This window comes from Aspergillus stella-maris (genome assembly GCF_047715825.1).
Source record: "Aspergillus stella-maris strain CBS 113639 unplaced genomic scaffold BDV14scaffold_43, whole genome shotgun sequence".
In the NCBI taxonomy this organism is placed as follows: Eukaryota; Fungi; Ascomycota; class Eurotiomycetes; order Eurotiales; family Aspergillaceae; genus Aspergillus; species Aspergillus stella-maris.
In genome coordinates, this window is record NW_027396837.1 from 76,527 (window position 1) to 103,496 (window position 26,970).

A 26,970-nucleotide genomic window follows, 5' to 3' on the forward strand; every position below is an offset into this window, starting at 1 on the left:
GTCAATGAACAATAGGAAGAAAGTAAGACCCGAAGAGTGAATTGAAGGGTGAGAATAAGGATAAGGTGAGACCACCATCCTGTCTGACTCAGATTACTGAGACCTGAGACCACTTGACCCAAGCAGGGTATGAAAGTGGAATGAAATGAAAATAGAACCCCAGGATTATCAGAGCATTGAATAGGATAAAATAAAATAGAGTAGAATAAAGAAGCGGTACGCCAGTGCCGACTGCGAAGTGCAAAGGGTTAAGGTTCATTAGATATCATGGCCAAGTTTAAAAGGTAATAAATAGTACATGGACTTAAGTTCCAAAATGTGTCTGAGACAGCTCGAGCCGGGGTTGCTTTCATGCCGTGGCGGCTGGCGTTCCGATTCGAGGGATGGATGGGATAGCTGCATCTTTTATGCATTGCTGTTCCTCTCACTTGGTGTTGTAAAACAGGTTATGAGATTGAGGCCCAATCTCGTGATTGATGTTAGCTGCTCATACCCGTCCGACGGGCATGTCGTGGTGGTGGAGGTTTCTTGACCATTCGGGGACGACCTTGTCTCGCTCGTATAAGAGACCGCAGTTGTGGCAGAGCGTCTGTATCTAGGTTAGCAGGTGTTGAGAATGATGATACTTGGTTACATACCCTTGGCCCGGCTGGTCCATCTCGAACAGCCCATACTGCGGAACCCCATACCATGCAGTTGCTGCACCGCCAATTTTGTCGTTCCCTGAAATGATCAGCGAGAGTAAAGAAAGGGAGAAGAAAAAAACCAACCAGTCAGATAATGTACCACCACCGCCACCATACCCAGCGCCTGATCCAGTGTCCGGTGTGCCGCGACCACCAGGCGTACCTCCCCTGCCCAGCGGACTAAGACTGCGGAAGCGTCTCTTTCGCTTATTCCTCTCTCCCCTTCCAAGTGGTGTCTCGCTATCAACATCAAAGAAGCCACTCCCTGATCGCGAGACTTCCGGCGTGATACCGGCCGTTGAAGAGAACCGCGCGGTCTCGCGACGTAACCGTCGGATTTGTCGCTCCCGATCTCCCTCGCGCTTCTCGATCTCCTCTTTAGATAATGTTTCGACCTTGGGCTCCCATTCGTCGCCGAGACCTTCAGGATCATAGCGCCAGCCTGCTTCCGCGCCGTTGGCCGCTTGGTTATCGATTTCGTTGCCGTAGCTCCCGAGACCGGTGACAAGTCCGCCGCTCTCGCAAACTTCTTTCTTTAGTTTTAGTACCGCTTCATAGATACCATGTGCGATAGCTCCGACCCATTCACCAGCTAAACCAAGGTCCGCACACGTAACCCTTGCGAATTCTTCGGCCATGCCAGGAGGATGTAGAAGAGACCACTCGAACTTATCCGTATACAGCTTGTTCTGCAGGTTGATGTTCAAGTTGATCATACACCTGTAAGCATCGTCTGGGTTTAGAATGCTGTCGTTCACGAGAGGCTCTTTTGTTGCAGTCACCAGGTTGGCCCTGCTGTCTGGAGTCGCAACTTGTGTAGGGACAGGAGTTGACGACGCGTCGCGTGACAATCCTGCTTGTGAGGGAGCAGGTTTTGACTGCGTACTCTGGAACAACGGATGTAGCGCGACACCAGCGTATTCCTCTAATTGCTGGCGAATCTGCGTAGCGATCGCCAAGGTCATACCCTGTGGGTTCGGCAGGTCCATGTCATGCACGAACCCAAGAGCAAACTCCTCAGGAGTCGCAAAAGCCTCATGCAAATTCCACATGAATGTATCCTTGATTCGGAAAGCGGGCAACGGCTCTGGCTTTCTGTACGCAGGCAACGTCGGGTTGATCGCAGGGTCAAGAACGTTTCGCGGCAATTGGAAAGGCTCATGGGGTTGATGCGCGGGCACTTCGAGGTCGATTCGGATGGGTATAAGCGTTAAAGGAAGTTGTGCTTGGATCTGCAATTGATCGGCACACCTATTCAAAAGACGGCGCAAATTAGCAAAGTTCTCGCGCGAGCCTCCAGTTGAGTTGTACATACGCTGGCCGAATCATCTTCTTAATCATCCACTCTCGGAATATCCCTTGAACCTCGACAGGCGTGTGTGTCTCCTTCCCCAATTTCTCCGCCAGCGCGGCCTTGTCGAACGAGGATTCCTCCCTTCTCAGAGACCTCAGACCCGTGGGCCGCCGGGGTCCTTCGCTCTCATCAAAGTCATCATCATCAAAGCCATCCTCGGCGTAGTTGACAGCTACAGTTCCTCGTTTCGTGGTTCGGGGCGTCGGGCCGACCTGGGTCTGCGGAATGATGGGCGTGAAGAGCGCGTTCGCATATTGACGCACTCGTGGGGGGTAAGACGTAATATAGCCTCGAAGAGGGGACATGTTGGCCATCTAGATGGACATTAACATGCCCCTGTCGCTTGACGTCTGGGCTTTGGGGAGTAGTTTTGAGCCGCGATCTGCGAGTAGATAAATAGCGTCTGCGATTTTAACCGACCAAGGATGCTCGGACCGGGGAAGCGAAAACGGAATTGACTGAGAAGAAATTGTTCAGGTTTGCGCGCAAAGATAAGGAGTTAAGGACGTGGGGTTATTCAGATAGATAAAACCAAAGAATCAGGGTCCTTGGAGTATTTGGCGCAGTGAGAAATGCGAAGGGACTGGGATGGAGATCGCGTTCAAGCTCCGCGTTCTCGCAAAGGATGCACCTGCGCTAGTGCCATTCCAGCGCTATGGTCACGTGATATATCACATCCCTTCAGCCACCAGGCATCAGTAGTATCATACGAGCATTTAATGGTTTGAAATTCATTGTCTTTTGTAATCCGGTGACTGTACTTTATGTTGTTGCTGACACGACACTCGGTGATGGGTGGCGCCCAGCGATTTATAAACGGCACACTATAGGAAGAAACTTTGTAGATAGCAGAAACAGGACGAAAGAAACAAAGTGCATGAAAGGCCGGCTGGCAGAGAACACTATAAACAGAATGTTACAAGCACCAACCAATTTGCAGACGCCAATATTCTGGTCTGTGGTCTTGAGGAACTAGGGGATATCGTAACTCCGCGAAAAGCGGCTTCAAGAACAAGGTACAAAGTGCTGATCGTAATATATGTTTGAAATGCATCGGAACGCAATGTGAGGAGGTTGCAGCAGTGGCTGGTATAACAGAACAAAGGGAATTAATATCAATCTTTTCAGGGCGAGTCGTCAAGACTATCGGAGCCCAATTACGCTCTGCGAACACGTTAATACTCTAACGAAATCCCAGGACAACAAGACTTACCATCTCGAGGGTCCAGACCCTGCGGATCCAAATTTTAACTTTGCCTTCAACACCTTCGACATCGTCAACATCAACACCCTCCCACCAGCAGCGTCGTGCTGGTTTTCGCCAGAACAGGAGAAGCTTTTGAGCCATTCCAACGTTGTTGCTGGCCAAGTCACCTCTGATGTCGGTCCGCAGCTTAGCTAACGCGAGACTGCAGATGACTGCTTTGTTGGGCTCCGGGGCCCGGTGACCCCAGTGGTCTTCACGATCAAAGCCACTATCGCAGGTTAGCATTCATTTAATGAAAATATTGGAGAAAGATTACCCCGCGGTGAGCATCTCAATGAGATGCTGTTCCGTGGAGCCAGGCTCGTCACTCTTCCTCAACCCGGAAAAAATCCCATCTTGCCTAAGAAGAGCCTTGGCAGCTGCTCGTTTGACCTCCATCATCTCCCCATGGTCAATGTCTTGCCGCGGAGGAATAACGTAAAAGTCAAGGTCCTCTCGCAGGACGATGATACCGGCTCGATCCTGGAGCATTTCCCGCGTGGAACCTTGCATAGAATCGGTGGCCACATCAAGATCTGGTGAGGCAGAGGGTGATGATGGAATCGATTGCGCGACAGAGCGGAAGAAGTCTAGCATGTACTGAAGAGAGGCTGGGTCATACTGCAGGCATACGACTGTAAGCATTGTCCGCAGAGGAAAAAAAAAGCACCGATACCAATCGCAAGTCACTTACATCGACAGGATACACATCACCTTCGTGAAAACCACTCATATGCCCATCCGGGAGTAGCCCATTCGGGAAGAGCGATAGGAGGACAAACTCCGGCAGAGTCAGCAACTCATCGCGCGAAAGCGTAAACCGAGTCCCTCTGCAGACAAGTCAGTTATCAAGAAATGAGTGCGCAATCAATAGCTTTCTTACCGGAGATCGAGAGTGATATGCTCGTCACCGCCGACATCTAGAATGAGGAACTTATTAGTGTTGAAAATAATAACCAGGCATGATTTGAATGCGCATACCACCAAGCGTGTTGATCGGAGGGCCTCCTGTCTGTTGCACCTGAGTAATGATACTCGACGCGCCTCCTGCTGCCGCCATCACGTATGTAAACGAGTCGATCGGACTATCACCCTCAGTGTAAGGAGGCGGAGGTTCACCCTCGTCGGAGTTCTGATCTCCCTTCGGGTCTCGCGAGAAAGACGACTTTGTTTCTGCAGCTAGCGCCGACGAAGGTTCAGGTTCGGGTTCTAAAGGGTCACCGTCGGAGAGCGATAGGGGAGCAAAAGCGGGAGGTGAAGCGCTGCCCGGCTCGAAAGTTGAAGGCTCAGGGCGATTATGGGGATCACTAGTCGAACTGAAAACGAGCGACGAGAACGGGGGAGGACACGAGGAGGCAAAACTGGAAGATGGAGCTTCAGAGCAGGGGGAATGCGGCGGCGGAGGTGCGGTATAGAAAGAGTTGTCGCCTTCCTCGACGGGATCCGTGAGGGCGAGGTGGTGAGGCGGCCGCGCCGTGGGAGGCGAGCCACGAGAATCCGGTGACCACGACAAGGCGTCGAGATTCGGGGTGAAGGGATAGCCTTGATTGTTTGCGAATTGGACTGAGGGAGGGGAGTCGACGTTAGCTGGAGGTCGGTCCCGTTGATCGGAGATGATCCAGACTCTTGCTATCCTTGTCGATCAGGAGCCCACCAGTTCCTAGGAATGTCTGCACATGAAGAGCTGAAGGGGACGATCGGTAGAGTTAGATTAGGGTAGGTGTGAAGAGAGCAAATGTCAAGATGGTGAGATATATTCTAGCTCAAAATGCAGTAGCTGGGAGGCAAGGGCATTGAAAGAGGAGAGGAGAAGATGGCAGGGGAGCGCTTAGGGTCACTGGCGGCTGCGCTCCGGCTGGTGCTAGCTCGGTGTGCCAGTGAAGAGGTACCAACAACAAACTACACAAGTTCTCGAGAACATTCATGACTGATAGCTTGACTCCTGCGCAAATTACTCTATGAACTATATTTAAGTTAAACAAGGGCGGTTCTCATCCTCGTGCTGCTATGAAGCTTACGTGGTATGCGACACGTGACTGGTACCTGATACGGACTAGCGCTATCACATCTACGATATGGACTTGCTTTCTTGGAGTTGAGTTTCTTAATTGACTCTGGCTATGCACTGGCAGCAGTTCTATCAAACGTTACGCTCAGCGAAGCTCTGGATAATGCCCTCAAGCGTAGGCTCATACTCCTTTAGGGTAACTTCATCACCCTCTAGAATGGTGTTTCCTTGCACAAAGACCTTGCGAGGAATCTTGTTCTTCAGAACAATGTCGCGGACTTTAGTACCCCACCACTCATCAACAGAGGTGATGTCGTCGTAGAGTTTCTTGCCTGCCTCAACATCGGCAGTACTCTTGTAGACGTGCAGTTTCTGCAGGTACTTCTCCACAGCAGGACGTCCATGGCTCAAGATCTTAGAGCGGTCAAGCTTGATATCGAGATCGGACAAGTCGTCCTTGGTGTAGTCGAGTTTCACAAAGTCGTCACCAGCATCGAGGAAAGTGCGGAGAATGCTGTAGCGGGCCTGCATGTGTGCCTGACCCCATTTCTTGGTCTTGGGATCCCAGAATTCCAAAGCAACGAGACCAGCTCGAGCCATTTGCAGGTATGCAGCGAACAAAACGTCACCGGCTTCGTTGTTAATATCTGTCGTTCCGTCTCCGAAGCCGAAGATCTTGAGGATGCTGAAGTCGCAGCCAAGTACCATGGCAACACACTCGGCACGGCACTCTTCATAGGAAGATGCAATGGCACCGAATACGGAGCTCCAGGTTTGACCTGGCTTATACCACGTTGATACCGGCTTGCCATCAACTGGGCTGATCGGAGGGTTCTTCACGTCGAAGTTGTATTCTCCGGGAGCCGTCTCTTGGAGTAACTTTCCAGTTCCGTGTCCTAAGAGTTCATGGATACCAACCTGAACCTCGAAAGCGGGATCACGGCAGCGGCGGTAGACGTCCTGATCAGCTTCGGGAATAAATGGAATGGGCTCATTGGGGGCTTTGGCAGAAAGAACGTTCCCAAGAGAGACGTTCTTGAAGCCGAGGTTCTGGCGAATGTCATCGTAGTTTGGCAGGTTAATACCGGCAGGGATACCAGAAGACTGGAAGCTCAGAACTTCCAGAGAAGTGAAATCTGGACTGAGGAACTTGTCCTTCTCGAAGTCGTCACCCCAAGGTAATCTGGGAATCATGCTTTCCGCACTGTCAACGAGCTTTCCGAAGGCACGAGTTCGCTCCAAGTTAACCTGCCTCTTGTTAGTTTAGTACAGTTGGATTACGGTGCTCTATAACTCACGAGAGCAACGAAACCCTCCCACTCCCCCCTTACACCGTGAGGATCTCTATACGTCTCAACAAATCCAAGGTTGGTCTCTAGGACTGGCTTCTGGTCTGTGACCCAAAGGCGTTGACTCTCCTTGATCGCCTCAATGGAGCCAGCACCGAAAGATTTCGCGTAGGCGTCCAACATCTTTTTCTGGGTGCCATTCGCCGAGTGAAGACCCGCTTGCTTGACGCTGTGCGCAATCTTCGCCATCTCTTCCTTATGATCACCGAACACAAGGAAAACCTTTTTGCCCTTCAAGTCTCCTTCCAAATCAAAAACATCGGCATCTCCCAAATCCCTATCTCTGGCCGGAGGGTTATCAACTCCAGATGCAAGAAGAAGCTCGAAGTCTTCTGTGGTGGTCTTCCGGAGTCTGGTGTTCTCCAGCGGCATGCCCTTCTGCTCGAAGAGATCCCCAATGGCTGTGATTTCATCCTTGGTGATGTTTGGTGAATCAGGGTAGTAAGAAGTCATATGTCCACCCTCGGGATACCCAAGGTGCATGAGCGATTGCTCGGCCGTCTCATAGATACCTCCGCCAGTTATGTTGGCCTTCTGGAACGCAGCCTTGGTCTCAGGTGTAGCAGAAGACAAGGCTTCGAGCGCATCGGCAGGCAGCCGGGGAATGAATTTGGAGTCGCCAAAGCCCTTGTAGTTGCCGCAGTTCCCGAGGAATTGGGCGGAGTATTCGAGGAAGAAGCGGAGGTTTTCTTCACTGACGTTTGTCTTCTTAGCAAGCTCGGGCCATTTCCCATCGCATGCTTTGTGAAGGGCGAGGATAAGGTCGTAGATCGGTTCCGATTCAGGCGAAACTTGACGGAGGGTCACGCGAGTTCCTTCGAAAGCAGCTCTAGAGGTGAGTATCATGCGTGAGAATCAACAACAACCATATTGAAGGTTGGACAACAAACCGGCTAATATAATGAGCGTATTTCCGCAAGGTCTTATCCTTGAGGTTATCCCAGTGGTGCTTAACCTCCAGGCGAACCACACTCGGCGGCGAGTCGGCGAGGTAGTGTTGTTTGACATTAGCTTCCATGGTAGCAGTGACAGAAGAGGTGAGACGATGAGGAGATGAGAGAGGGAAGCTGAAAGGAAGTCGGCGGGAGAGGAGTTGGAGGAGCAATGAGGGGCGGTGGAGGGCGGGCTGGAGGCGCCTGCAGACCCCTCTTTGTAGAGGGAACATAATACGACCTCGTCTAGTACTCCTACTGGTAGCTGCGGTGTCAATGCCTGACACTGCGCACGACTACGTCAGATTCTCGACCGGAGCTTCAACGCTAGGGTTGCTTGGCATGAGTGGGGACAGGAGACTTACTCTGTATACAACAATCTATATATTTACTGTCAACAGTGCTCTGTAAAGTACTGCTCGTGAACAGCGCTATGATTCATAAAGATTCACAAACCATTATAGACTGGGTTGCCAGTGCTGCTCTGTCATTGAGCAAGAAGCCCGAAGCTCAAAGGTGTATACTAGCATCAACCTAATCATATGATTATTGCTGAATCGGATTTCTAGGTGAATCACACATGGGGTCCAGGAATCTCTGCTCAAGCTCTCAAATTTCTGAATTGACTATGGTATCAAAATAGCTCAATCATGGATGGGGAATCATGCAGTATCTACACGTATATACTATGCCTGGTCGTGAAAGGCTGGAATCTGGCTGAAGATGTGCAGAAGAAGAAAGAAAAAGAAACGAACAGCATAAGTAACACATCTGTGCTGTTATATCAAGCTCTGGTACTTGTCAAGCCCCTGTTTTTGAGTTTGTTGCTGTGGTTGCATTGTGCCGTTGCTGAAGAAAGGTGAAGCTTGCGCTGCGCTCCCGCTCATCGAAGGTTGAGCAGGAGTCGCAAATGCAGACGGGGCTTGTGTAGAGGGGGGTGGTGGTATCGAAAATGCAGAATAGTTTGGCGTTGTTTGTAAGTTTGTTGTACCAGCGGACGCACGGCCGGAGTTCATACTGGCTAGTGTTGCGAGAGACTGACCGGTTCCCGAAGGCTGACGAGGCGCACTTGGCATGTTCCAAGGGTTTGGAGCAGGAGAGGATGACTGTAGAGACGGAAACGGTGTTGCCGGAGAGGATGCTTGCGGCGCACTAGGTGCCAACGTCGGGAATGCGTTCAGCTTGAGATCAGGCGTGATTGAGCGGGTGTTCAGACTGGGCTGTCTCCCGATAGACCCAGCAGGAGTCGAAGACCAAGGGAATGTTGGTTGTGGAGTGGAAGATTGCGAGGGCGGCGTATCCGACGTTAGACCACCCCATATATCATCCCCTTGGTTATTTGCAGCTGCGCCGCCTCGGCCAAGAACCAGGCGTTCGAAATTATCTCTCGTCGACTCCGTCTCAGACTGTGCGAGACCATTCGAGGCTTTCGACGAGGCAGCCGCTCCACTGTGGAAACCAGAGGCATCTCCTGAAGATAGCTCTTGGAGCTTCTTCATTTGCTCTCGCTCTACCTTCGAGGATATGCTCTTGATGAGAGTCATAAATTCACCAAACTGTTTCAAGTTAAGAAGTGGCCCTAGACTGAAGCTCCAGAGCGCAGGAAGAACTTCCAAAGCGAGAAAATCAGAATCTGCGATCGTGCGAATCTGCTGAAACACTCCCAACGCCGCCATCATGACTGCTGGTTCTTTGGTCTTGATGGCTTTCAGAGAAGGGACGAGCTTCTCTTGAATGGTGTACTTGTCGAGTATAGATGACTTAGCAGGTTGCGGTTTGTTCTTTTCGACCACTCCGGTCAAGTCATCCTCAATCTCACTGCCCTGGTCCGCAGACCCTCCGCAAAGCACCGTGAATGCTTCCAAGCAGCGTACTTTGATATGTAAGCTATTCGTGCGGCTGAAGGTAGACGCAATCGGAGGAAACACTTCGTTCTTGACGGTGCTGAAATCGAGAGCAGGAAGAATGACAGGGAGACACTTGATCGCGGCGTCCACAAGAGTGTGAGTAGGTGAGTCGAGTCCCAATCGAATCAATGGTAATATATCTAGATATGTTAGCTTCAGTTTTCTATGGTAGAGCAGACTCCCTTACCATCCTTGAACTCCTTGCCAGAACAATTCTCAGCGATGACACTCATGTTTTCGAGAACAACCATGAGACCCGCATCCTTTTTAGAATCACGCTCTTGTGCAGCACCTCTGCCTACTGGGAAAATCTCTTTGAGATGAGGAATCACTTTCTCGGGAAGTACACGACGCGCATTAGGGATCCGCCGCAAGATTGCAAAAACATTCTGCAAAATAAGCGAAAGGAGATCGCGGTCTTTGACTTCATCAAGCAGTGCTCCCAAAAGCTTTCGTTCCAATACAGAAACAGGAAACTCGGGGATAACTCGTTGCAGGCCGCGCATGAACTGTGCTTTCTCGTTTGGGTTCTTGGCTGGTAGGGACTCGAGAAACCGAATGGTTGACACCAGTATGTTATCGAAGTATTGAGACTGCTGGAATTCTCGAGCAGTGAGACGCTGCGCGGCCCTCCTAGTGATCAACCTTGGCAGGACATGAGCAAGGATATCCTTTGGAATCGTACCCGAGCAGAGGAAGTTGTTGCTTTGCGACGGTGTCGTGGAGGGCGAAGTGAGTAAACGCTTGAATGAGTCCAAACTGCCATGTGATTTCAAAGGCGACGTGTGAGGCGAGTTATAGAGGGCTATGATGATGAGTCCTAGCGAGAATAAGTCGGCGGATGGGTTGAGGTTGTTGTCTAGAGCGAAGTCGGGCGAAGTATAGTCCAGGTTGAGCTGTACGGACGGTGGGAATCGTGGGTCTTGATAGAGCACTTCTGATAGAGCCAGAGGCGGGAGACTTGACTTCGAGTTCACGGTGTCCCAGGGACCTGCAAAACCCAAGCCCGAGATTTTCCAGTCAGATTTGGCGTTGATGAATATAGCCTCCGGGTTCAGATTGCCGTGTACCAGTCCTGCAGACTCATGAAGAAACTCGAGACCCTTGGCGACTTGTAGCAATCCCTTTTGAATTTCCAGCTCATCAATTTCAAGATCCCTCCGTCTCCGTGAGCCGTCCGGCTCCTCCACCATGTACCTCGAACTCCTCGACCCTGTCCCTCCATTGCTTTCTTGTGAGTCCTTCTCCTGCAGAAGCCCAGCCAGCAACGCTGTGACCTTCTCCGTTGCAAACATAAGACCTCCATTGCGGGTTTCTTCCACGGGTTCGAGCACCTGCAAAACAGAAGGATGCCTGAGCCGGGCGAGATTGCCAGCTTCCCGCTTCAGACGCTCGACAACTTCCTCCTGTAGCTTCTTGACCGAAGGACCGGACCGACCTCCTAGCCCACCGGATCGAGGATCGAGTATTTTCTTATCGAAGATGAAGATCGATGCCGGGGTATTGGTGGATTTCTTCTTTCCATCGTGAATCTTCCAGGGACCGGAGACAATTGTCGGATGCGGGGAAACCTGGTAGTTTGCGGTGATGTTGGAGCTGAACGATTTGAGCGCTGACGAGAACATGATGAGCGGGGAGCCTCCGGTGGCTAGTAGTCAATGCGCTTATATCCTGAACTTCCGTTTATCGTGCCACAAATAGCATGCCTCGGATGGTCGAAGCCCAACGCGGGTCGCTGAAGCGCGGGGAGCGACAAAACAATTGAGAGTCAATGTTCAGATGGTTCGGCAGGTAAACGAGCGCGGAGAGAGATATCGAGTACCGGTCGCCTCTGCCACGAATTGGCGTTCACGAATCACAAAGTGCTATTGTTCAGCGTCCTGTCATTCCATCGCAAAGGACATCAGCGGCCAGCCTAAACTGACCCGTCTCCGTGCAGCAAAGAAGTCACGTGCAAGGAGATCAGCGATCGTTATCCAAGCTAACAAGCTCCCTGAGTCACCGCCTTACCGATCTGCCGCACATCCGCTCGGGGGCCGACTTCGGAGATCAGAGCGACTATCAATTGCGGAATAATGTGGAGGGCGTTTTGGCTTCGCATTGGCATATTTCTTTCGCGCTTGCTTGTGACTTAAGGTACGCTCGTTGCTGATAGCTGAGCTTCAAGAGCAATCCTATTGGTTCAAGGTATGTATCGCCAGATATCAACTCCAATTGAGTCAATGTCTAGTGAGCTTCGGAGTTGGCATCCCGGTCCGGGGGAGTAGTCATACTTTCTTTGTTCTTAAACCGCTGCTCCCCGCGTGCTCACTCTGCTTCTCCAATTGCCATTGAACCATTTCATCTCCAGTATCTGGATCTGGACTGACAAAGCCATTGAACCCATAGAAACCATGAAATCTATCCAGCAATTGGCTCGCTCGCGAGCGCTCCCCAGCTTCGCTACTCCTCGTGTCCAGAACGTTCGCGCGCACCGATTATGGCAGCGAAGCTTCAGCTCTACACCCGCTGCCTTTGAACTTGCCCGCCTTGACGCCTCGAAGCTCACAATCAAGAAGACAACCACGCCCAAGGAGTTACTGCCGTCGAAGGACTTGGTATTTGGCGCAAACTTTACTGGTAGGGTTATGGACGGATGCCGCATTGACCGTACGGCGCTGATAGAATTGCTTCTCTAGATCACATGTTGAGCGTTGAATGGACCGCGAAAGATGGCTGGCATGCTCCTCAGATTGTTCCCTACCAGAAACTCCAACTGGACCCTTCAGCCTGTGTGTTCCACTATGCTTTCGAGTGTTTTGAGGGAATGAAAGCATACAGAGATGCCAAGGGTCAGGTCCGACTTTTCCGCCCTGATAAGAACATGTCACGTCTGAACAAGTCCTCTACGCGGATTGCTCTCCCTAGCTTCGACGGCGATGAGCTCACCAAGCTGATTGGCCAATTCGCCAAGTTTGAGAGCCGATTCATTCCCGAGTACGCATACGACTTTTGCCGTAAATGACTCATTAGCTAACTTCGCTCTAGCGCTCGTGGATACGCGCTCTACCTCCGACCTACAATGATCGGTACCCAGAGTACTTTGGGTGTCGGCCCACCAGGCTCTGCTCTCCTCTTCGTCATTGCCAGCCCCGTTGGCCCATACTACCCCACAGGATTCAAGGCCATCTCACTAGAGGCGACCGACTACGCTGTGCGCGCTTGGCCCGGAGGTGTCGGTGACAAGAAACTCGGTGCCAACTACGCTCCCTGCATTGTACCTCAACAACAGGCCGCCTCCCGCGGGTTCCAGCAGAATCTGTGGCTCTTCGGCGAAGAGGAATACGTCACAGAAGTAGGCACAATGAACCTCTTCATCGCGATCAAGAACAAGGAGACAGGCAAAAAGGAACTCATCACCGCTGACCTCGACGGAACCATCCTCGAGGGTGTAACAAGGGACTCCGTGCTCGGTCTCGCTAGAGAACGCCTCATCCCCCAGGGCTGGGACGTCTCCGAGCGCAAAATCAGAATGTCTGACGTTGCCGAGGCCGCCGAGGAAGGACGTCTCCTCGAGGTCTTTGGATCTGGCACCGCAGCCATTGTCAGCCCCGTCCGAACAATCAGCTACCGCGGCAAGCTGGTGAACTGCGGTTTGAAGGAGAACGAGGAGGCCGGAGAGATCGCTCTCCAAATGAAGAACTGGATCGAGGGTATCCAGTACGGTGACGAGGAGCACCCCTGGAGGTAAGTCATCTGATACTCTAGTACTTTGTGTAACATCATACTAACATAACCTCAGTCACGTCCTGTAAACGACCGCGGTCTTGGATAGACTATTGATAAAATCTTCAAGACGTTGATTGGGTTAATTCTGCTGTTTATTAATTTTGTCAAGCACGAGCGTTAGATTTACACTCTTACAAGTCATTCATGATGCGAGCAATCTATTTATATTTGTCGTTGATATACTTACCAGATTCTGATCTATCCTACACTTCTTCCGAACAAAATATATGACATGGAGCTTCTTGATATTGAAGTCCGCCCAATGTAACAGTCAGCTGTCGCTAGACTTATCTTCTCATCTAGCCTGGTCAGGTATGACCAGGCTCTCATTATCATTGATCGGCCCCATGATCTAGCGGATGCATTGCGGTTAAAGAAGAGCACTGAAATTTTACATCCCTCAACAGACACTGGGAGACGGCCATGCTAAGGATAGGACAATATGCACAGAAGGCACTAATTTATGATGCCAGGTCCATTCTCTATAACGGCCAAGTGACATTGACATGGCATCAAAGCCACTCGAGCCTAGTTAAATTGATCTAGCGGCATCAAGCGTATCTCCGCCTGACACTGTCGTGGATCAACTTGTAGGAAGAAGCGACCACCCGTGGCTCTAGGGTACGGCGCCTCATCAGCTATCGTCTGCCCTACCCAGATATAACTTTCGGGTTTACGTTCATGGCACTGCAATGACAGGCGTCGATTGCAATGAAAGCTACAGCAGAACAGGTATCCCGGCGATATAGTGTTCGACATAGAAAAGACAAAGCCTGCGAAATACCAGACGTGCCTAGCTATAACGTCAAAGGCTAGCTGAAGACATCCCGGGCAAGGCTATGAGTACGCGCGAATGGGACTTGACCCAATACGACTACGAACACGACTGCGATGCACTCGTGCTAATTGACAGTTTGACACACCAAGAGTTATGCTAGAACTTGGACTACACTGGGCAAATGACGTATTCAAACCCGTATCCTAGGACACGTTAAATCTATTTTTGAACGACGGGTCGAGGAAGGCTTTGACTGGCAAAGCAACGCGGGCAGTTCACCCTACTTAGGGCTCGGGCGGCCAAACGAGGTGGAAACGTGTTGACATGGAATGTACTGAGGGCGCTTTTGCCCTTAATTCGGCCGACTTACTGCATTATCAATGGAGCAAGCATATAGACGAGTGTAGCGACAAGGCTGAGTCTCAACCTTGATGTTGATTGACGGCAATGCGGTATTGACGGCCTCAAAGCCAACGCAAAGGGCGAGCTGGATCCCGAAAAAAGACAGACTGCCAATTATGGTAATGCGCGGAGATACTGCCATGATTGTCGTCCTCAGCCTCAGCAGGCGTTAGATTCCGGCCGAGTATGCGAGGTTACTAACCATTAGGCGTACCCCAACGCGCCTAGTGGTAGTAGATTGCATGGGCGTGGCAGTTTAACAGCACCGGCAGCAATTAGCAAGTGCCAACCAGGTGTCAGCATCCTATCGACGCAAGATCAAACTCAATCAGGCTAGATGAAGCGATCAGCACAGGCCAGATGCCCAGACCGTAGGGTATGTCGATCCACGAGGCTGAGGCTCAGTCGTTATTGGGGCGCTCGTGTCAACCTGACTCGGCTATCGACTGGTCGCCCATGCGTTTGCCCTTTTTGGCCTGTGCTCCATAAGGCATGGAGGTCGTATAGCTGTGTTCCACGATGTTTGACAAACTTCCAATCGACAAGGTGCGTTCAGCCTCTTCTGCGCCCTGGACCAAGTGCTACCACAGACGGGAGCAACAAAGTAGTCTGCCTTGTCTTGGACTCTGATGCGGGGAGGGCAACCACAAAGAATACGACCGTGGCACTGGAGTGCGTGTCCGCAACAGAGACATGGCGCAGCTGAAGCAATCACCTGTCGGTCGGTCGGTCAACGAGCGCGGGATACGCATACGCCTGTCATGAAAAGACAATTGAGTTGTCGTCGTGATGGACGTTATGGCGGATACGGGAACGGAGCATCAAGAACATAATGAGTCCGTCTTGGACTGTTAATGGCTCAAGTCGGCCAGCTTGAGCCAAGGTTAGCGTCGTAATCTTCACGATGGAAGGAGCCTCGCCAAGCGACAGCCTAACGATCCCCCTTTTCTCTTTTCTCTTCTCTCTTTTTTTGATTTTGACACTTCTCGGAACCATTGGCTCCGGGTCTCGTTCATTATACGAGCTGGCGAGTCACAACGCAGTCACAAGCAAAAAAAGGGCGCAATCTCGCTCGGATTTGGCCGGGGTTAGTCTTTTCTCCGCTGGTCCACTCTCTCAAGGTTCCTTATTATTGTTCTTTGTACCGATCATTAATCAATATGGGCAAGTGGCCAGTGATTGCAAAGTACTGACCAAGATCCCACGCTTCTCTCGTATTGAGGAATCATAATAACTCCTATTAATCAGCCATCAGCCAAAAGTCAATAATATGATCCCCACGCCTGGCGCCATGGCACCGCTTGATAAGCCTTGGACTTTTTGTTGGAGCCTGGCTGACTCCCGGGAACTTGGGGATGACGGAGCTAACACCTGTCATCGCGCGCTGCTCTTCTCAGCTCAGCACCTAATTTCTACCTTGCGTATGGAGTTCGTCCTGAGCTTGGTTCTAGATTTAACCCTCTTTGTCTGTGGCTGTGTAAGGGTTCTTGCGAGGAGCTGGAAGTATCTTGCGCGGTGGTATTCACTACGCTCGCAAACCCAGTTTCCTCCTCCCCACAGCTATGGAGCTGGAGATACTTCATGGTTACCAAGTTAGGCATTTGACAGCGTCAACCCTGGAACCTTATGCACAGCACCTCGTACTCTCTAAGCAGCAGGCACTTCGTATACGTACGTCACGGCACGCCCAAGAAGAGGCGCAGCTGGCACCTGCCAACACTCGTACGACCGCCCTGGCTCGCAAGTCGCAAGCAAGCAAGCAGCCCAGTGCATTCGGCGACTCGCAAACCGCAACTAGGCTAGTATTTGCGAGCCCCAGGGCCAGGGCCCAGCCAGGCCCACATCATTCCCACCAGATGGGCAACCGTAGGTACCGCGGCCACGGACCCGAACGCGAATCCGATCCGACCGCAGTACCTTAGCGCAATGTTCAACGCATTTCAAATCAACACCACAAGCCCGCGAAGATCTTCTTGAAGCTTCCACGCCCTGGAAATGGACACTGCAAATGAAACAAACGAGATGAATACCCGAACCGGTTACGCGACTAATTATACGAGGCGAGGCGCGGCCGCCGCGGTGCCTGGGAATCCTTAGTGAGTCGGTCTAGGCTTGATTTTTGCCCTGAGGCCACTGGTGATCCAAGCGGATGGTGCCGGATCGCTGGATATGAATTGATTATGATTTATGAGTAATGTATGAGTCACTTTTGCTCATCCGTGGCCGTAAGAGCGCTATCTAGGTACACTATGTCCGATTACTACGCAGCTACGGATTTCTCTATCGCCCTACCGCTACCGTGTTTACCTGCTCCTGCTAGACGAGGTCCCTTTGAAACATGATCGCATACTATCATCCGTATACTGCATAGCCATCAACAGTCAACACCCGTAGGCAGCCGCCCGCCACGATCCGGACAAATCAAACACACTCAGAAATAATGAACTCCAAAGAACCAGCCTCAGTCTAGGTAAAACCGGAAGTCGGAACTTAACTCGCCAAACACGCCGACTGTCACGGAGTCGGACTCTGGCTCTGTACAAAGAGTTGTTCCTTGTTCCCGTCCGGCCCCAGTCTACCTTACCGTTCCATAGTTACTACTAAGTACTAACTCCATTCAATTCAGCCCCAGCCCAGCATTGTTATCCCAGCAACCCACCCGAGGCAGTTGAAGTGGATCTTGAAAGCAGGCTGTACGCCGTAGATCACGGATACATACTTACCTACTTACTGGGAAGTTGACAGTTGAAAGAACCACACCGCCAAGCCAAGGACTTTCCTCTTCCATCCAGTGTCTCTCTCCAGCCCCGCGGGCTATTTCCGAGCAACAGCGACAGCGCCGGGACTGGGATCGTTCCCAGCGTTTTTCAGCTCCCATTCAGCTCTTCACGGCCCGTCGAATCAGACATCTTTGCGATGGCGGACGGCTCCTTCCTAGGCGTGGTTGGGGGCCGAAACGGTTAGCTTGGTATGGAGCTGGAGTTACTTTTTGGTTACTTGATTAGTAAAATGGTAGTGTAGATACGGAGTAGGGTTGGTCGGGGTCCCATGCTTTGGCCCCGGCCCCCAGATTGTATATTGTATCTACGTAAGTAGTCTAGTTACGGTAGGTAGTGGCAACTTGCATTTTGCAAGTGGCGGGTCGGGAGATATTCGTCGATGATCGAGTTGGAGTATTCTGCACTCTGCAGCGTACCTACTATCTATCTATCGGAAACCAGAACTTACAAGTGATAGATACTGAAGCAAGTTGTAGAGATAAGTAAAGAGTTGTCTAATTGAAGCGATCAATTTCCCGTGCTAACTCCGTCTTCTTGCCGGTTGAACCGTCTCGAGTAATGTAACAGAGTAAACCAAAGTAAACCAAAGTAAAAATGTTAACGCCGAGTGCCATGCATCCTGTCCCGTCTGCATCTATGGATCCCCAACCAAACCAAACCTGAAGCTAAAGCCAAACAAAAATACCGAATACCGAATTCCGATACCGAGTGCTGTCGATCCCCGTGTTGAAGAGGAGCAGGACAAGGTAGGTAGGTAGTAATGAACAACGACAAACAACAAACAACAAACAACAAACACCTGATAGATAGAGTGTAAAGCAAAACAAATAAAGCAAAGGTCGTAATTCGTAACCCCAACCATTCCAAACCAACATATGAAAAGAAAACAAAAAACAACAACAACAACAACAACAACAACAACAATCAAATCAAAGGATAAGCATATTCAACCTCATCCTTCGGCGTCAAAGGACACCCCATCCCCAACTCCGCAGGTGTAGACGACGTCGAGTTCGAGCGATCGCACTCAAAGTCCCTCTCCAGATCACGATCAAACTCATAATCACACTCATCGCTATAACCATGCGACAGGGCCGGCATCTGGCGAGGGTCAAAAAAAGACGAATTAGCTCCTTGTGCTTTGGAACTGCGGGTATGGGTATGCTGTCGCCTTGAGAGAGGTGATGGAGGGAAGGGTATGGGTATGTACAGGAATGTTACTATGCTCGGATGAAGCAGACGAGGACGTCGATGAGTGGTGGCGTGTTGGCGGGGAGAGGTCGATGCCTGCCATTGAGGCGTAGCTCATGTTGAAGGGGCTGATGATGTCGTCGTCGCTGGCGCCGTAGGACGGGTACTTCTTTGCTGTTGCTGCTGTGGATTGGTGGTGCATGACGGGAAGGAGCGAGGGGTAATCATTGCTGCCGGTGCCGTTGGTGTTGTTGTGGGTCTGGTTGTGGCCGTAGGAGAGGTCGTTGTAGGAGATGGAGTGGTATTGCGGTGGGTGGTGGGAGGAGTAGGAGTGGGTGTAGGGGTCGATGGAGGAGTAGGAAGGGTAGGAGAGGATAGGCGGCGGGGAGGTCGAGAGCTGGCGGGTGCTCTGGTAGGAGAACATGGAGGTTGAGCTGCGCTCGTCGGTGGATTGGTAGCTGTCGTGGTCTGTTGAGGCGGGGCTGCGACTGTGCATGTCGGACGAGGACTTGGATGAGCGGTGCTGTTTTGCGCGCGACTTGACGGGGAGTCTTGTTGGTTCGGGCTGTTCGAGCGAGCGCTCTGGGGATTCGGATGCTGAGGCGGCGCGCTTTTCAAGGTCCTCCAGGCGGCGCTTTAGCTTCTTGCCTGGTAGCTGTTAGATGGTGGAAACAGAGTATATGGAACTATAGCGAACGTACGGTAGTTGCGCTGAGCAATGCGATTTTGAATACGGCGCCGTTCTGCAAGATCTGAGATCTTGGTCCAGTCCTCGTTAGGGTTGGCATTGGGACTGAAGGCACTGCTTGTGCCGTGATTTCTTGAACTGGTAGAGTATGAGTAGCCGTTGGAGCGATGCATGTTGACGGTGACAATGTGAGTGTAGACTATGGAGTTATGAGTTGGTATGTAGTATAGTTGTGGAGTGCTAATGGTAGTAGTTGAGGACTGAGGATGAGGATGAGGAAGAGTATGAAGGTTTAAATATGGTATGGAGAAGAAGGCCAGAACCAAGACGTTTGATCCACGGGCTGAAACCTGAGTATTTAACTATGAGTGAATAGAGAGAGCTCCTAACTAAGCCCCGGAGTCCGAGTGTAAGTAGCTAGGCTGCACGATTCCGTTGCGATAGTAGTGGGGGTGCGTGTGCCTTTCTCCGTCCAAAAGGGAATAAAATAAAAAGGAATAAAACCAAAAGAAATAAACCATGTGCTAAGAGTGCAGGGCTGCGTCACTCGAATAATTGAGGCTGTTTCTGTGTTGACGGAACCCCGGATGCCCGATATCACCGAGCCTTTTTTACCTCCGTGCTGGGGCTGCGCTGTAGCCTGTGGCCTGCGTCCATGTAGGGGGCCTGGAGGGCTATGCTCGCTACTCTAGGGGCCAATTGCCCTTTACCCTTTCATTGGAATGTTCCAGTTGACGCAGCCTGGTGGTTCCGACGAGAAGTCCGCTGAGTGAAGATACGAGAGTTATGAATCGAAGCCTGGAAGTTGTACTGATGCGTCCCATGGTCCAAGGCTAGTTGAGGTCAAAGGGTTCAGAGATCGGGTGAGGAAGATCGCCGGTGCTTTCTTTTTGCTGGTTTTGCTTTGTTCATTTTTCTCAGAGTTGCATTTCCAAAAAGGAAATGCATTTGCTTTTTGGTTGGTTCGCAGGGAGAGTGGGTTTCTGGGCTGAAGGCTGAAGACGAGGGTTGAAGGTGAAACGAGTACGAGTGATCCGAGTACGCCGAGAGTAATGACAGAGTGACAGCCTCCAGCTCGGATAACAAGGGCGCCGTCGGTCTGTCAGTTGCTCCGTCCGGGTCCAACTTGGCAATTCGCAACGAGCGGGTCTCTACTAGGCTACTTTGTCTACTCAGGTGAGTATTATTATTATTTGATCACCGAACAATTAGTCGTCTTACTGTATATTCTAAACACTTTGTCTCTTCTGTTGATCCTTTAAAGCCACGAGCTGCATCTGCTGCATTGCATCGCTGCATAATTCGCATTCTTCCTGCATCCGACAACAATGCCTCTCAGAGCCCAGAGTACGGTTGCTGGGATAACCTTGATGCCCACTCTTGCCCGCATTGGTCCCTCGCTAGTCGCGCAAGATACTCCGGGTCTTGAAGATTGCAGATGGCAGCGCTGAATGAGCCCCCAATTGGACTAGTCTCAAGTGCTCGCCTATCAACGCCTATTCAGTCGCGACCAGATTTATAAATTGTTGGCAACGCGACGGACGCTTCCCGACCCTGCAGGTCTGATCCATCGGACGAACCATAGCATCGTGATCAGAGCGCCTGGAGCTTGGCCAGTCCCCGCTAGATAGCAAAGACCCGAAGTCCCGGAGTAATTTCATTCCATGTTGTTTTCGATAATGAATATGGTCTCGGTAATTCTTGGAATTTCGTCCTCTGTCTTTATCGTTATGGCCACTCTGCGACAACTGTGGCAATGACAAATTAAGACGCGTGCGAGGCCACCTTACATGAAGAATCCTCGACAAACCAATCACCATCGCATTTCCTTCCCCAAAGTTGGGAGTCAAGCGCCCCGAATGACCTCTTGCGTCTAGAGGAGACATGCCACAACATACAAACGCACGGTCTCGATTTCGGCCACGTTGCACCCCTTGATCTTGGCAACCCGGCTAAGGATAAAGATCTCACCTTCATGAAGGTGGGTACTTCATCGCATCCATAAGATCCTAGTTCCTGGTTTCTGCTCCCTTTGAGTCGGGAATCTCGGGATTTGAGGAGCCCGCTCGCACTATAGATTTTGTGAAACACCATCTTCATCGAGACCGAAGTGATTCTTCAAGTTGGTATCGTCAAGAATCATCAACTAGTACAGAACCAACAATTCCGAACAGGATAGATGGTGAGTGGATCATGCACTATTAGGCCAAAGTGGAATCCCGCCCGTGGCTGACGTCGACCCCCTTGTCTTTGGGGCCAGAATGCCTTCAGCCCCCCCAGTCCGTCAATTCCAAGAGGCCCTCCTTGCTCAGCCGATCTGCAGTGCCATGACATGAAACTCGTGGTGAAAGCTGTGATACATACCAGCCCGTCTCTGGCTCGTGGACTCGACAGCCTGCTATTAATACGATCATCCGACTTGACACGCAGGAAATCGCGAGCAAGGGGCAGGCATGTTCTACTGCAGCGGAAGAGCGCTATCTCCGTGATAACACCGCCAGAATCAATCCCTTGCTTGTAGCCACGCGTTCAGCTGAGAGCCAGAGAGAGGTCGATCCAGATGAGCCTCAAAACCCTGCAGCTGACTGTCGCACTCAAGCATCGCTGAGTAGTCAGAACGCAGTTTGTGTTTCCCTCAAATTTAGGAATGAAGCCATGCTGCCATGGACTACAATGGAGACGCGGCTGAACAGCTGGCGCGAAGAAAGCGACTCCGTCGAGCCAGGTCAACGGACGCTAGCGGAGACCGGTTGCTAGGGCTGAAGAAACCAACACCAGAATCAGTCCTTCATTGGACAGCTCGCAAGCTCCGCAGCTTCCGCCGACCTTGAAGCTGGCTGCCTCTGCCCGCCTAAGGCCTTACCCTGGCTAAGCCGCAATCAATCAAATAGCAATGCGAGTTAAACGAGGTAGCGAACCACAGCTTTCATGTTGTGTTGATCCGTTTCATGCGAATGCAAAGCAGAAAAGGACGCCTGACAGGGTCAAACATTCAGGCTAGAGACCCAGAAAGGTTGAAGCACATTTCCACGCCCTGTATGTTGCATGTAACCCAAGCCCCGGCCTGAGTGGCTGCAGCCTTAACCGCGAAACGCGTCCCTCAAAGTATCCTGGGATTCCAATTCTCCCTTTCTAACTTTCCAGGGATTGCAATACTACAAAGCCTAGTCAGTACTCGAGATGAAGAGCCGCGCTGCCATGATGACCGTATACGTCGGACAAACCATGCTGTCAGCAGACTCGAAGTTTTAGCAAACATTCTAGAAGCAAAAAGGTCATGATCAGTCAGATTCTAATTTGGCCGGGAAGGGCCGATGACTGCATTTGCCTGAATGGGAACTGGAAAGTAAGACAGAGAAGTTGCTTGCATTGGTATGTAAGCACAGCTGAAGATTAGCAACCAAGCGACCTCATAGAGATACAACTCGACTCAACTTGGAATTTGGAGTAGCGGCTCGTACCGCTCCATTGGAATGTACTAGATTGTACTTACGCAGTAGTTGACGTTGCCAGGATGATCAGAATGCCGTGGAGATAAGGACCGCAGGCGACATTCCAGTCTCGTATGAGCATTTGTCCTTGCTGTCATAATCCATAGATTTTGGATCTCACGTGGCTGGCACCTGCAGAGTCCGGAATCCTTCTCCAGCTGCACTAAGCCCAGTCGGGATCTCACCTTCTTCACCTTCTGTCTTCTCCATCACCACCACTTTCACTATCCAGATACTCCTTCCATCGTCATAGACATGTCTGAGACCTCCAACTAAATGTCTGTCGTGGTGAAGACAAGCCAAGGTTCAATAATATAGAGCCGCTCTAGACGGAGATGGATTGCGCCCAGGTCAAAGTTCCCGGACGCTGTGGCTTCACTGAGTTCCTGACCAGTCACTATGAGCAGGTTCTTGTGTTCTCTTCTCTTCCATCCTCTGCCCCTCTCGTCACTCAAATAACCAGTACCTGCTAACCCACAAACCGCAGCTCTTTCATTTGCGCCACGGATATGGAGCTAGGCTTAGGAACCCTTGCGAAGCTTCCCTATGATATCCGGCATATCATCTGGGAGTATGTGGCCGAAGGTCAGGATCCGGATCCGGATAAGAGACCAAATGTTGGCTCTCCTCGATGCTTCCTTACCGACTACCCGAATCTCCGAGTGGTCAGCAGGCAGCTTTACGAGGAGATCACCAACTTTCTATTCAGTGGCTGTACAGTAACTCTCAGCTTTGACAACAAGCACAATATTTACTTCTTCCTGCGTCGCGGTACTCGCCGGGTCAAGCCCTCTTCGTATATGTGTGGTGCAGTTCCGGCTCCGTACTCAAGGAATTCTGACGCTAGTCTTCTCTTTCCAGTGCACCTATTTAGACGGATCCACATCCATGCCAGAATACCCTCACCAGCAACGATTGACGACATCTTCAATTTGTGGACGAATGTTAATGATTCAGTGAGATGGTTCAAGACGGCACAAGGGCAGCCCAGGGACGGGTTTGCTCTTTATTTGCCGTTTCCGAAATTTGACAGCGAGTCGCCTAAGGTCCGCGGCCTAAACTACAGACTTTTCATACGCCCTCTCGGGCAATTAAAGCGGCTGTTACTTATTACCACTGAGGAAGTAGTAGACGGAAAGACTAAAGGCATTGTCAGGGGCAACGTTCGCTGGTACCCGGTCAAAAGTACTTTTTTTTTGTTCTACGAACCAGACCCGCCGGGTGGTGGACATTCCCTGCATTGCGAGCTGGCGAAAGACTGGCTCAACCTTTGTCGCATTGCTGCAACTCCTGGGGAATGTTGGAGCACTTCATTCTTGGCTCTAAGGCCGGTTCACCTTGCACTCCTCTCCGACTGGATAGGTGAAAGACCAAGCGGCAGAACCACATTCAGTGAGAGATTTGGCTGGATTTGGGACAGTTGTCGACAAATTATTTTGGAAGTCGATCCTCATCTGTCGCTGCTCATCAAGACGCGCAATGCATTGAGGCATCGATCATGGCTTACTGCCAAACAAGAAGGCGATAGTGCCTATGCCGAACATAGAGGTACTATCAGCAAACTAGATGAACTCACAGACGACATTGAAAGATGCTTGACCGACTGCTGGGGCTGGCAGCTGCATCTGAAGTCCACTAAAGGGCATACCGAGAGAGGCGTCGCTCCTTGGCCATGTTAAACACCGCATCTTCCCAAACCTTAGGTGTCCTCGCTTTTGGGATTGCTCTAGAGACACCGAAATAGAATCTCTTATCCCCATTCTGGCTGTGATATCCTGCAGTTGTGCTCGATCCAGTGAGGTAAATCTCGCTAAAGACTAGGCTTACTCTTGGACCCCGGTCAATGTTTTAGACATGTCAAAGACCAGAATTCCCCCGGCGTTATGCTCGATGTCCGACCTTTCCAAGAGGACCATGGTTTGACGTGCCCATAAGATTGCCGAGGAGCAGACCTTTTGATTAGGAGCTGGTGGTTGGTTATGCCGAGGTGCTAATGTCCTTGGACTTCTTTTGCGTTGCACAATCACAGTGATTGGGCCCTCAAGCACCCATTTTCTTTCAGGCGCGCGTCAATCATATGCATAGACTCACCCATGTTTGATGAATTCGCGATGAACAAAACCTCAGCATCTCCTTATTCTCAATCCCCCATAGTACCCAGAGCTATATAAACGGACATGGAAATGGTTGCGATAAGCTTCTTACCCGGCAAACGTACCACAAAACCTCGTACAGAGGCGTCATCCGAAAGCCCTAACCGCAGTATCCACGACGGCTCACAACAAAGTGCGGTTGGCACTGGGGCGCGCACCAAGCACCTGCACCAGCTAGCTCAGACGGTGTCTGGCCCGGACAAAGACAACAATTCTTCTCGCGTTGTCGGTGGAATCTCAAAGGCGAACTCCGGCACTAGTCATGACAAGCTTCTTAGCATAACAAGTTAACAACCCTGTCTCCCGATGATATTTGGAATTCCTACCGCGCCCTGAGTCTTGTCGCAGACGCTTTGACGGCGGTAGCTGCCGACACCATGTGCATTGAACCATCTCCATGTCCCTTTGGGTTCCGCTTTGTATGCGGGATACCCCATGAAACATCCCTGCCGCTCACGCGACTTGAGAATATGGTACGCCGGCGCTATGGAATTGCTACTAACGGTTTGCATCAAAAACGCCCCTATGAAGGATTATGATCTTCATGTTCGCGAGGTAGCAAGCCGCGAAGCCCGGCACTGGTCGAGCTAATACTACGAAGTCTCGCATAACCCTCAGGTCTAATATACATAACCTCTGATTATCGCTACGTCCTGAATTTGCGTCGTCCCAGAAAGACCGAGCCGACGACGACTCGAATACCGATACATGAGGCAAATATCTTAGAAAAAGAGATCTGCGCGAGTCTTCATAGGCTCAGGCTGGAGCGTCCGCGATCAACGTGCGATGTGCACCTTTCGGGCGAACACTTATGACCATGCACCTTGTGACGACTGCGCTACCTGTGTTCGCTGGTACTTGCTGAGCAGGGATCGCTCATGGAATGGTCTCGCTATGCTGATCATCGAGCCTACAAAGAGCCCCTCGTCTAGAGTACGTCCGACATCCATGGCGCATTCGGAACCTTGCAATATACCAAAATGAGAATATCGCAATAACCGAACTGTTCCCGACTCTGTACCCTGAATGCGTTCGCAATCTCGAAACCAACCAATATACACAGCCTGGGCGACCATCTACAGTCCAATGAAGTTTCAAGACACGAACATCCATGTCGCACCAAGACCCCTAACCCGGAAGAGTAAATGGCCACTTTAATGGAAGCCGGAATGTATGGACTCCGTCTGCGGTCTGCATCTAAATGCAAGAACTGTCCACGTATATCACGTAGCACCAGTCTTGACCAGTCTTAATCCTTCCATCTCAGCCTTCATTTTCAGCCCACTCTCAGCCGCGAGATATGCATGCACATTTAGGTACGTATGCTGGAGCCTACACCTGTTGGTATTGGGTGTAGTGCAGCGCGTCGCCTGCGCCTCCATTTTCAGCCCAGCCCAGTTTAATATCTACGGTCTATAATCCGGGATCTCGGATTGGCATATTATTGGATGCCAAGGAGAGTAGGACTTCGAGTTGGTGCGACATGGTTCTGCCGACTTGCTAAAGGCGTCGCTGCGTTCAGCCTTATTCGCCTTTGCGACAACGCGCCGACCCTATGCAATAGCCTACCAGGATATTGAAACCTGAGGCCCGGAGAGACCGTCGGAATGAGTCGCCGTGGGGGCTAGCTGGGTGCAGAAGTGGGCTGGCGGGCTGGCGGCTGGTGATACCAGAGGTGGCAGTAAGGCGCGCTCGTCCTTCTTATCAAGCACGACGACTGTCAGAACGAAAAATCAAGTACAGGTTAAGGAACACAAGAGCCACAAAGGAAGCGCTATCCCGCGCTCTGCCCCGGACTCAGTTTCCAGGCTCAGTGCGGCTCAGATGCAGCAAACATCATGCCTCAGGTAGCACATCCCGACGGACGCCTTTGGTGGTTACCCCGTAATCCTATTTTTATGATCATTTTCGACGACGGACCGGGGGGACGCTGCACGACGCCCCTCTATCCTACCACACCCGCACCCTACATATCCAAGACCTCGAGCCAGACACAAACCAAATGCGCCTTGCGAATGTGACTGATGCGGCTACACTTTGTCATTCCACGACAGCCAGCAGACATAAAACAGAACACTGCTAGGCATTGGGCATTGGACATTGGATACACCAAGCTAGGCTTCGCACGTCCGCCTCACCGTCAGCTTCATCACATCACCTTAATAATGATCACCCATCGCAATGCCATTGCTGCCGCAAAGCACACGCACTTCACTTCAACCCCTCATATTCGTAGA

The 26,970-nt window shown here is 51.2% G+C and overlaps 8 protein-coding genes across 8 annotated transcripts; 2 read left to right on the forward strand and 6 right to left on the reverse strand.

The window, feature by feature from the left end:
- Positions 1-373: 373 nt before the first annotated feature.
- Positions 374-2,620, reverse strand: BDV14DRAFT_92473 (putative RSC complex subunit Sfh1). The gene is made up of 4 exons (XM_073777867.1): positions 2,002-2,620; positions 771-1,937; positions 639-723; positions 374-589 (listed from the first exon to the last, which is right to left on the reverse strand). The coding sequence occupies exons 1-4, from the start codon at positions 2,352-2,354 to the stop codon at positions 488-490; spliced, it is 1,707 nt and encodes a 568-aa protein (XP_073626168.1). The 5' UTR covers positions 2,355-2,620; the 3' UTR covers positions 374-487.
- Positions 2,621-3,099: 479 nt separating this feature from the next.
- BDV14DRAFT_92493 (putative general stress response protein Whi2) lies at positions 3,100-4,464 on the reverse strand. Its single transcript, XM_073777868.1, has 6 exons — positions 4,268-4,464; positions 4,170-4,206; positions 3,981-4,116; positions 3,564-3,907; positions 3,254-3,515; positions 3,100-3,204 (listed from the first exon to the last, which is right to left on the reverse strand). Exons 1-6 carry the CDS (start codon positions 4,344-4,346, stop codon positions 3,184-3,186), a joined length of 879 nt encoding a protein of 292 aa, XP_073626169.1. The 5' UTR covers positions 4,347-4,464; the 3' UTR covers positions 3,100-3,183.
- An 854-nt stretch (positions 4,465-5,318) lies between these two features.
- Positions 5,319-7,841, reverse strand: BDV14DRAFT_176959 (dipeptidyl-peptidase III). The gene is made up of 3 exons (XM_073769340.1): positions 7,534-7,841; positions 6,593-7,472; positions 5,319-6,542 (listed from the first exon to the last, which is right to left on the reverse strand). Exons 1-3 carry the CDS (start codon positions 7,806-7,808, stop codon positions 5,427-5,429), a joined length of 2,271 nt encoding a protein of 756 aa, XP_073626170.1. The 5' UTR covers positions 7,809-7,841; the 3' UTR covers positions 5,319-5,426.
- A 513-nt stretch (positions 7,842-8,354) lies between these two features.
- On the reverse strand, positions 8,355-11,589 carry BDV14DRAFT_202040 (putative protein kinase Scy1; the record flags this gene model as incomplete). Its single annotated transcript, XM_073773907.1, has 3 exons — positions 8,355-9,622; positions 9,670-11,130; positions 11,493-11,589. 3 exons carry the CDS (start codon positions 11,587-11,589, stop codon positions 8,355-8,357), a joined length of 2,826 nt encoding a protein of 941 aa, XP_073626171.1.
- A 152-nt stretch (positions 11,590-11,741) lies between these two features.
- BDV14DRAFT_176965 (branched-chain amino acid aminotransferase, cytosolic) lies at positions 11,742-13,524 on the forward strand. The gene is made up of 4 exons (XM_073769341.1): positions 11,742-12,101; positions 12,161-12,458; positions 12,510-13,208; positions 13,264-13,524. The coding sequence occupies exons 1-4, from the start codon at positions 11,876-11,878 to the stop codon at positions 13,274-13,276; spliced, it is 1,236 nt and encodes a 411-aa protein (XP_073626172.1). The 5' UTR covers positions 11,742-11,875; the 3' UTR covers positions 13,277-13,524.
- A 4,159-nt stretch (positions 13,525-17,683) lies between these two features.
- On the reverse strand, positions 17,684-18,104 carry BDV14DRAFT_176970 (uncharacterized protein). The gene has a single exon (XM_073769342.1). It carries the CDS (start codon positions 18,070-18,072, stop codon positions 17,845-17,847), a length of 228 nt encoding a protein of 75 aa, XP_073626173.1. The 5' UTR covers positions 18,073-18,104; the 3' UTR covers positions 17,684-17,844.
- Positions 18,105-18,134: 30 nt separating this feature from the next.
- Positions 18,135-19,262, reverse strand: BDV14DRAFT_202042 (bZIP transcription factor; the record flags this gene model as incomplete). The annotated part of the gene is made up of 3 exons (XM_073773908.1): positions 18,135-18,311; positions 18,421-19,049; positions 19,103-19,262. The coding sequence occupies 3 exons, from the start codon at positions 19,260-19,262 to the stop codon at positions 18,135-18,137; spliced, it is 966 nt and encodes a 321-aa protein (XP_073626174.1).
- Positions 19,263-22,973: 3,711 nt separating this feature from the next.
- BDV14DRAFT_92581 (uncharacterized protein) lies at positions 22,974-24,300 on the forward strand. Its single transcript, XM_073777870.1, has one exon. It carries the CDS (start codon positions 23,090-23,092, stop codon positions 24,257-24,259), a length of 1,170 nt encoding a protein of 389 aa, XP_073626175.1. The 5' UTR covers positions 22,974-23,089; the 3' UTR covers positions 24,260-24,300.
- The last annotated feature ends 2,670 nt before the right edge of the window (positions 24,301-26,970 follow it).